The sequence below is a fragment of the Nansenia antarctica genome (assembly GCF_963989245.1).
Source record: "Nansenia antarctica genome assembly, chromosome: 7".
Lineage (NCBI taxonomy): Eukaryota > Metazoa > Chordata > Actinopteri > Argentiniformes > Microstomatidae > Nansenia > Nansenia antarctica.
Genome location: NC_137677.1, coordinates 41,697,486 through 41,707,485, shown reverse-complemented (window position 1 = coordinate 41,707,485; position 10,000 = coordinate 41,697,486). Strand labels below are relative to the sequence as shown.

At 44.9% G+C, this 10,000-nt stretch overlaps 1 protein-coding gene across 1 annotated transcript in view; it reads left to right on the top strand.

The window, feature by feature from the left end:
* ptprna (protein tyrosine phosphatase receptor type Na) overlaps nucleotides 1-10,000 on the top strand; it is a 33,875-nt gene that overhangs the window by 20,526 nt on the left and 3,349 nt on the right. Inside the window, exons 13-19 of the mRNA XM_080535737.1 lie at nucleotides 5,489-5,698; nucleotides 5,856-6,083; nucleotides 7,631-7,778; nucleotides 8,023-8,096; nucleotides 8,517-8,594; nucleotides 9,367-9,486; nucleotides 9,876-10,000. The exon at nucleotides 9,876-10,000 is cut by the window's right edge and continues 42 nt beyond it. Coding sequence (XP_080391863.1) covers nucleotides 5,489-5,698; nucleotides 5,856-6,083; nucleotides 7,631-7,778; nucleotides 8,023-8,096; nucleotides 8,517-8,594; nucleotides 9,367-9,486; nucleotides 9,876-10,000 — 983 coding nt within the window. The remainder of the gene's footprint in view (nucleotides 1-5,488; nucleotides 5,699-5,855; nucleotides 6,084-7,630; nucleotides 7,779-8,022; nucleotides 8,097-8,516; nucleotides 8,595-9,366; nucleotides 9,487-9,875) is intronic.

The window sequence follows — 10,000 nt, the reverse complement described above, 5'->3', positions numbered from 1 at the left end:
TTTTACACTTCGTTTTACAGTCAATTAGTTGTATTCATGAATTACCGTGACTTCAGAATGAACATCATAGAACATGAAATTGCGAATGACCTTGAAATGATGATGACAATATAAGGCCAGTGAATAGTAAAAATGTAAGGGTTTTATGTCAAATATGTGAATAAGTAGCTTTGTTATAGCTCTTAGATTGGGATACAGAATCATTTAATTTGTTTATTAGCTACTGTTTTTGGAGACAGTTTGTCGGCTATCCGAATAAAGAGGTAGACCTACCTCTATTCCTTTCAAGTGATTTAAAACATCAAACATATTTGACATGATATCAAGCTTGTGATCCAATCAAAACAAAACCATCAAACCCAATTAGTATGTCATTTAGATGTAGAAGATATGCCTACATAACTGAATCTCTGTTTATCCTCTCCACTCTCTCTGCCCCTTAGATAGTGATGTCAGGTGGGGTGGTTGCTGTGGTTACACGGTTGCGATGATGTCATATGTCTCCCCTGCAGACTCCTAACATTTGTCACTCACATTTATTGTCATAGATTTTATTGAGTTCACTGATTTTATTGGAGTGCATAGTACTCGATTTTATTATTTATCATCATGATCATTCATCCCAGTGAACTAAAGCCTACTGCTTTCACCTACCTCCAATCCAGTTTCCACTGACATTTGGGAAATTATCTGGAAATAGGGGTACTCACTATGTATAAAATGTGACACAGTCTGGTCAATTGTTCCGCAAGTCGGCATCCGATTTAATGTTCAGACTTTTCTTTCTAAAAATGTAAATATATTTCAGCCTTGATGTAAAGTAGTGTTCTAGTTAACTAAGTAGCAGTGGGGATTACTCACCAAATCCATTGCATTGCAGTATTTTGCCTTAACTAGCGAGTTTGTGTTGTGATTTTCAACAACGTTGAAATGTATTTCCGTACTTCAAAATGAAAGTCTGAACATTTTGATTGGTTGCCGACATGCGGCCGAAATGACCAGACCGTGTCACAAATGTGTTGTCCTTTATAAATGATGAAACCAATATGTACACACATTTCCTTTCAAATAAAAGCAGAAAATATGTACTTTAACCTCATAATAATTGTGTTGGATTTCGAATGCCAACTTTTATACAGGGCATTGTATAAATAGTACAACAATAGAAAAACACTTCTTTCCTCGTTATTTCAAACAGTCGATCGATAGGAGAGATGGAGGGATGTGTGTGTGTGTGTGTGTGTGTGTTTGTGTGCGTACGTGCATGTGTGTGTGCGTGTGTTTGTGTGTGTGCGTGTGTTTGTGTGTGTGCGTGTGTGTGTGTGTGTGCGTGTGTTTGTGTGTGTGTGTGTGTGTGTGTAGGATTATCTGCCCATTCTGTGTGGGTGAGTGAGTGGTTGAGCAGGGGTCAGAGGTTGAAAGGGTCCTGGGACGATGCATCTCTTTAACTCCGCTGTGTGGAATGTCTGCTTTCATTACTCCTAGAAAGGCTTTTTTTGGCGCTCGTGCTTTCTGCTGCCGGTTTACACTGCGTTGCATTGCACTGTGTACGTTGAAATAGTGGTCTGTTCTATATAGTGCTCATACTATCATCTTTCCCCAACCACAAGGACCTGCATGGTCTTGTCCTGAAAGCTTCATAGCTTTGTAGTACTTCATTTATTTTTGCTATGACCCAGCCACAAAAGAGAGGAACAGTTGTATGACTTCAGCTAGTATGAAGCTTTGGGAATTCAGTTTTTGGGAAGTCTCCCCTTCGTCTCCCCCGGGGGGGGGGGGGTGGAGACGAAGGGGAGACTTCCCAAAAACTGTCTTCTAGTGGTTGTCCGAAAACCTCCTCCTGCTTCCTTTCCTAGACTGTGGTGCTCCTTACACCAATCGTCCTCACGTCCCCTTGTCCTCCTCACCCCCTCGGCCCCTGGACCCCCATCACCCCTTCCCGCCCTCATCCCTTTTCTCCTCACCCCCACGCCCTATCACTTCCTCACCCCCCCGTCCCCTTCTCCTCCCTCTCCTCCTCGACTCCCACACCCCTTTTCCCCACCCCCTCCACTCTCTCTCCCCTTACCGACCCCTCCCCCCCTCCTCCCTCTCCTCCTCGACTCCCCCACCCCTTTTCCCTACACCCTTACCGCTCTCAACCTCCACCCCCCCCTCCCCCCATCTGCCCAGGCTGTGTTTGTCAAGCCTGGCTTGGTCGTGGGCCGTGGGGGGGCCCTTTGTCCCCTTGTCCGGAGCCTGCTCATTTTTCCTGCCTGCTCCTCTGCCCCGGTCTAAAGACCTGTCAGTCTCTCCCGCCTCTCTCCCTCGGGGGGCCCCTCTGGAGGAGCAGGTGAGGAGCCCCACTCTCCCTCCACCCCCGTCTCCCTCCACCCCACCCTCCCTTCCCCGTCTTCTTCCCCCCGACAGTCCCACACAGTCCACTCACACGCTTCCCAACATTCCAGTGCCTTCTGAGGAGAGAGAGAGGGAGAGAGAAAGAGAGGGAGGAAGAGAGAATGAAATAATGAGAGAAAGAGAGAGAGAAAGTGGAGGGGAACTGAGATGGTGATAGAGAAAGAGAGAGGGGAGAGATGGAGGCCTGAGGGGGTAGAAAAAGAATCTCAGAATAGGGTAGGAATGAGAGGAGGAGGAGGGTGAAGGAGAGTCTTTGGAGACAGCAGGGGCCTCATTTATAAAAAAGTACTTGAACGTCATCTTTAACTTGCACCTAAGCACACTTTTCTAAATGGATGTAAGCATTATTTATAAAACGGGCTGCGCTTGTTTAAAATTGTGTACGTCTGTCGTACGTACTTCCGTCTATAAATAACAAATATGAAATTGAAATTGAACGCAGGTGAATGAGCTTTGTATTTACGCCCTGTGATAGTGGCTCAATTAAGCCAAGTGCTATAAATAGGCTTGACTGAGGTATTGAGCAGCACCTTTGACAAGTTCACACGATGGTAGACAAACGAAAGAAGAAAGACTTTACTGAGGAGGAGATCGACTGTATTTTATCCGAAATAGACGTGCGGTCGCAAACGCTCTTCGGGAGCCTGAGTAGTGGGAATCACAATGAATCTCGCCTTTATCACGCCTCAATTTAGAATGATTACACCATACATTAGCCTAATGGCATATAAAGGAAGACTGAAATACAATCCTAAACATCAGTTCCCTTTAAATCTTGAATTAAACTCATTTTCTCGGCTGATAACAACATTGTTAATTTTACTTTGCATGAATTACAGTAGGCATTAAGGTGTTCACGTGCGGCTCACATGCCAGTAATAAAGCCCAATTTATGCTTCTGCGTAAAATCGACGGCGTAGGCTTGCGTAGGCCCACAGCCCACAGCACCTCTCCAAAAATGTAACTACGCGGCAGTGCTTACGCAACCGTAAGCACTGTGATTGGTCCGCTTGGTAGCACATGATTACGACATGATTCCGACTCTTTCGTAGGCCAAAATGCGGAAGCCATGACAGAAATGTCATTTACTTTTTCTGTAATTACGAAAAATTATGATAACCATCTTATTATCTTAGTTTACTGTCATTTCAATGCATTATAGACATTTTCTTTACAACAAGCATAACAAAAATAAGTTTTTGGATCGCTATTATGCCGCTATGAGTACACCGACCACGGCGACGCGAGAGTGGGAAGGCACTGAGTCATTGAGGTGGTGAGGTTGAATAAGAGGAGGAATGGAGAAAAGGGTTGGGTGGAGGGGTGGAGGGGTGGAGGGGTAGATGAAGTGATAGAAGGAGGAGTGGGGTTTGGATATTTAAGTCTTCAGTCTTCAGAGTCTTCAAGGCTCCTTCTCTTGGCTCAATTAGCTTGCAGGTGTTGGACGATTTCCCCCGTCGAAGATTTGACTACATCTCCTTTTTTGACCAAACATTTGGGGGGACATAGTCATAGCCATTGCCACACTCTGATAATGTCAGTAACTATGAGTTACTACTTTTGTTCATCAGTTTCTGATGCAAACAGTGTTTTGGGGGAGAAATGATTGAGAACAACGTGATTGATATAGCAGCACCATATGTGGGATCTAAGAATGATCGTATTTAAAGGCATAGTTAACACTATGCACAAAGGCATAGTTAACACACTTAACAGCATCTCCAGTGTGTGTGCATCGGTCTAGATCGGTTTCTTGGTGCATTTCTAGGCTCATTTTCTTTAGCCATGAAAGCTTTGGGGAAACGTTGGTCTCTGGATGTACCCGTTTGAATGACCAGAGGGTTGGTTTGGAGATTAGAAGGGTCGCCGGCTCCCCTCTCTCCCCATGAAGACCACACATTACACCGAGCATTTCCCTGTTGCCATGGCAGCGCCCGGACACTGTGTCCTCCCCCACTGAGGCTCTCAGACGCCATGGCAACGTCAACAGGAGGGGTGATATCACCCCTGCTCTGTGTTTAATTCTCCTCTCTTTCTCTTGCCCTCCACCGCCCCCCCCCCTCCCGCCCCCCACCCTCTCTCTCTGACACACACACACACACACACACAAACACACACACACATACACACACACACACACAGACACACACACATACACACACACACACACACACACACAGACACACTCCCCCTCTTTCAGAGCGTAGACTGGGCAGAACAGTAGGCAGAGGTTTTCTCCAGAGTGATTAACCCAGCCATAGGAGGGAGCTCTTCTTAATTGTTTCTATGCCAGTGATTGTACATGAGAGACTGTGGTGTGTGTGTGTGTGTGTGTGTGTGTGTGTGTGTGTGTGTGTGTGTGTGTGTGTGTGTGTGTGTGTGTGTCGCGGGGAAGGGGGGCTCTCGCTAATTATTCCGGCAAGTAGATGAGGGATTGTCGCGTGGCGGCATGTGTGTGTAAGTATGTGTGTGTGTGTGTGTGTGTGTGTGTAAGTATGTGTGTGTCGCCGGGGGTAATTAGTAGCTGATGATGGCTCTGACATCTAGTGTGTTTACATAAACACAGGGAGAGACAAAGGAGAGAGAAGGGGGAGAGCGGGGGGGCAGTCTCCTCACACTGCCTATGGGACCGCACAAGAGCTGACATCCAATGATTTAATCAATAGTCATTAGCAGTTATTATTACCAGTTTCTAAAATGAATAATATTCTCCATATTATCTGTGTGATGGAGTAAAAAAGAACCCTTTCATCCTCTTCCTTGTCTCCTCCCCTCTCTCTCTCTCTCTCTCTCACTCTCTCCCGTCCTATTCCTCTTTTTCTCTGCGTTACTCATTTCTACACCCCTCTCTCTCTCTCTCTCTCTCTCTCTCTCCCTCCCTCCCCCATCATATTGCTCTGTCTCTCTTTCTCCCCCCCCCCCCCCTCTCTCTCTCTCTCTCCCTCCCCCATCCTATTCCTCTTTTTCCTCTGTCTCTCTCCTTTCTTCCCCCCCCCCTCTCTCTCTCTCTCCCCCTCCTCTCTGTCTCTCTCCTTTCTTCCCCTCTCTCTCTCTCTCTCTCCCTCTCCCCCTCCTCTCTGTCCTTCCACAGAGGAGCGATGTCCGGGGGCTGCCTAACGCCACGCGGGTCCGGGAGGGCACCAGTGGGCTGGTTCTGACCCTGGTGGGCATGGCCTGCGTGGGCGGAGTGGTGGTGGTGGCGCTCACCATCGCCTGTCTGAGACACCATGCCCACCAGCTGGCCTCTGGGAAGCTGGGCCTGGGGCCTGAGGGAGGGGCTGAGACCCACTTTGACTACCAGGTAGGAGAGGCCCGGAAACACCACCACTGTGAGGAAAAACGGAAAACAATTATTTATTTATTTTAAGACACTTTTGGGTCATTTGCGCGACTAGAAAATCGCCGACACGCGGCCCTTTTCACCAGACCGTGTCACATATCTCTTTTGGTTTTCCTAGGACTTGTGCCGTCAGCACATGGCGGCCAAGACGTCGTTCAGCCGCCAGGAGGCTGCGGGAGTGGGCGCGGGCAGCCGCAGGGGGACTGACACGTCCCGGGTGAGCAGCGTGTCGTCCCAGTTCAGCGACGGCCCCCAGCACAGTCCATCCTCCCACAGCAGCACGCCGTCCTGGAGCGAGGAGCCGGCCCAGTCCAACATGGACATCTCCACCGGTCACATGATCCTGGTCAGTCTGGGAACATCCTATACTGTAATAATAATAATAATAATAACTTTTATTTGTATAGCACTTTTCCTGCAAACATTGCAGCTCAAAGTGCTCCAATCATTATATAATCATAATTTAATTATTTAGTCATTAAAAGGCAATATTATCAACAATATATTTATAGACAAACTCGAAATACCAACATGTGATAAATTACAACACTGTGCTATATTAATGTTCCATTGGAACCAACAAAAATAATTTACTGATTTAATTAAAAATCTATTTCGTCCAATTCAACGTTTCACAATTTTTAGCACCCTTACAGATTATTGTAAATAACACCTACCAAAATTAAACCATGAATTAAATTCCACTTATTTCTATCTATGTGGAACTGCATTGAGTGATTACATCACTTCATCTTTCACTAGGGTATACAAATTAGGTAACACACATTTGTCAACACCATGAAGAAAACAAAATAATGGTGTAGGAACAGAGATGCTTACAAGGAGAAACACCTCACACTCACTGTGAAATATGGTGGTGGGTCATTCATGTTTGGGGGCCGTTTTAATTCCAGAGGTCCTGGGGCACTGGTTAGGATTGATGGCATAATGAATTCCACCAAGTATTAGGCAATCTTGGCTGAAAATCTGGTTCCCTCTGCCAGAAGGCTGAGACTTGGCCGTAGGTGGACTTTCCAACAAGACAATGACCCAAAGCATACCTCAAGATCCACACAGAAATGGTTCTGTGACAACAAAATCAACGTTCTGCAATGGCCATCTCAGTCACCAGACCTCAATCCAATCGAAAACCTGTGGCCTGAGTTGAAGAGAAAAAAATTATTATAAATTAAATAAATTAAAATTAAGAGGTTAGTTGATAAGCACAAACCCAAGAATGTGATCCTTCATGTGATCTTGAAAGGATATGCCAAGAGGAATGGTCCAAAATCCCTCCAAATGTGTTCCTTAACCTTGTAAAAAAAAAAGTACAGGAAGAGACTCCATGCTGTTATCCTTGCCAGAGGTGGTTGCACTAAGTACTAGGTGAAGGGTGCCAATAATTCTGAAACCTTGATTTTGTTGAAATAATTTTTTTATTAAATTATTGTTAGGATTTTGGTTGTTTCCATTGAAACATTAATAAAGTACAGTATTTGGCACATGTTGGTGTATTCCCTTTCTCTATAAATGTTTGTTAAGTATTGTTTGTGCATTGCTGGTCAGGGCTGCCAATAATTCTTGAGCCCACTGTATCTCTGTGTTGGCAACATGTGGGGGTTCGAGAGGGGTAAGGTAAGACGTATTTTTAGACTAATGGTTCAAATTGCACCAGGTGACCGCCATGAAGCACAGAAACGCATCATTTGAAATGCATTGGACAAGTCTTATTGTGGTGGAAATAAGTCCTTATTGAGACCTTTATTGTGTTCAGTCAACACATATGTGTATTCTATGTGTTCCTGTAGTAAAACAGCATTGATGTTGATAATAGGTTAGTTTAATCCAAATTAATCACTCACTCACTCTCTCTCTCTCTCCTTCTGGGCCCAGGCCTATATGGAGGACCACCTGAAGAATAAGGACCGTCTGCAGAAGGAGTGGGAGGCCCTGTGCTCCTACCAGGCTGAACCCAGCAGCGTCACGGTCGCTCAGGGTGAAGGCAACCTGGAGAAAAACCGCAACCCTGACATTGTGCCCTGTGAGTTCTCCTCTCTCTGGTTCTCATGCTTTCAGTCCTATACTATATATCTCCCAGTCCTCGATCTCCCAGTCCTCTATATATCTGAGAATTGTGTCTCTCGGCTCTATATATCTTTCAGTCCTAGATCTCTCAGGATTAGTGATCTCCCAGTGATCTTTCAGTCCAATCTCAGTCCTATCTTTGAGTTTATTTATCTTCATCCACAGCATGGGTGGTTACTAAATCCTGTGTTATATTCCAGACGATCACTCACGGGTGAAGCTGAAAGCGGAGATCAACTCCTCTAAAGAAGACTACATCAACGCTAGCACCATTGTAAGCACCGCCGGTTCCCTTGGTGATGTTTTTTTTGTTTGTTTGTTTGTTTGTTTTTTTCTGAGTGGGGCAGTCCCACTCTTTTTTCATTTTACTGGACAGATATAGTGAAGACAAACAAGAAAGTAAGGAGAAGAAGGGAGAGAGGGCATGTCAGCAGGGCATGTGCACTGTAGACCACGGTGCTAGACCACTGGACCACCCCAGGCCACGTCCCTTGGTGATGTTAGGCATTTTAACCCAAGCTTTTTTTGGTTTTTTTAATCAAAGATTGTCACAGTCACAGATCCTCAATATTTTTTGTCTTCTTTTTCTACTCCAATAGTTCCACAAATAAGAAGCACTGAGTTTGTGTTTCACTCCCAAATGTTACCCGGGTGTTACCCAGATCATTCATATTCTCTCTTTCCAAACCCTTAGATTGACCACGACCCTCGACTGCCTGCCTACATCGCAACCCAGGGACCGCTGGCACACACCATCGCTGACTTCTGGCAGGTGTGTGGAACTTACAGCACTTCAACATGAGAACACCAATGAAAAGCCAACATTGAATAACACTGTATTATATTATCTGTGGTGTGCACTTACTATATGTATAGTAGATTGTCGTGGATTTAATTAATTCTTAATAGATTGAGTAAAACTTATAAAGCACAAAGAGCTTAAATCAATTGTCTCCAAAGCAATCTGTGATTGCACAAGTTATGGGCCCTGTCCATAGTCAGAATTATTCACTGTGCCACAGATCTTGGCCCATGGAAATGGGCCGTCCTTGAGTGCTAGATTCACTGTAGAGAGACTTCAATTCTCAGTATAAAATGATATAAACCCACAACAAGATGTTGTAGCGAGATGAGCTGGGAGAAAGTATATTCTGACCCATTTTTGACAGTATTTCAGCATATTATTTGACAGTACTGTATGTCAGTCCAGAATGTGGCACATTATAGAGTTGAATTATATGTAATACAGTAATAATAATAATAATAATAATAACAATAATAATAATAATAATAATAATAATAATAATACAATAATACAGTATATGTCTAGTAAGTACTATAACAGCCTGTCCAGTATATGTTATATACTAGCCAGCCCAGTCCAGTTTGTGAGGGTGTGTGTGTGTGTGTGTGTGTGTGTGTGTGTGTGTGTGTGTGTGTGTGTGTGTGTGTGAGTGTGTGTGTGTGTATGTGTGTGTGTGTGTGTGTGTGTGTGTGTGTGTGTGTGTGCGTGTGTGTGTGTGTGTGTGCGTGTTGTGTTGCAGATGGTATGGGAAAATGGCTGTACGGTGATAGTGATGATGACGGCCCTGGTGGAGGACGGGGAGAAGCAGTGTGAACGCTATTGGCCTGATGAGGGCTCGTCCCTCTACCACATCTATGAGGTAGGTACTGCCTCTCTGCAGAGTTACATCTACGGTGGGAGGTCTTTTTTGGTGAGGTATTTGATCATATACAGTACATCTCGGTGTGGTTGTTTAGTTTTCACACTTTTACACACAGTTGTTTCCTGTAATGATGGGTTGATCATATAATGAATGATATGTAGTTGCTCTTTAACTGTCTTTGATTTTTTGGGGGGGGGTTTTATTGTTTGCTTTCGCTGTGTTTTTTGTCTAACCCTAACCTGATTTTTACTGTAGGCCTGATTTTATTATCTATGATACCTTACCTGTGAAATCATTATCATCTGTTTGCATACTATCACGTCATATATGCCTTCAGAACTGTGGGAGGATTGTACTTGTGTGACTGTGACCTACCTACCCACCAGGTGAACTTGGTCTCTGAACACATCTGGTGCAAGGACTTCCTGGTTCGCAGTTTCTACCTGAAGAACGTTCAGACCCAGGAGACACGCACCTTGACCCAGTTCCACCTGCTGAGCTGGCCTGCCAA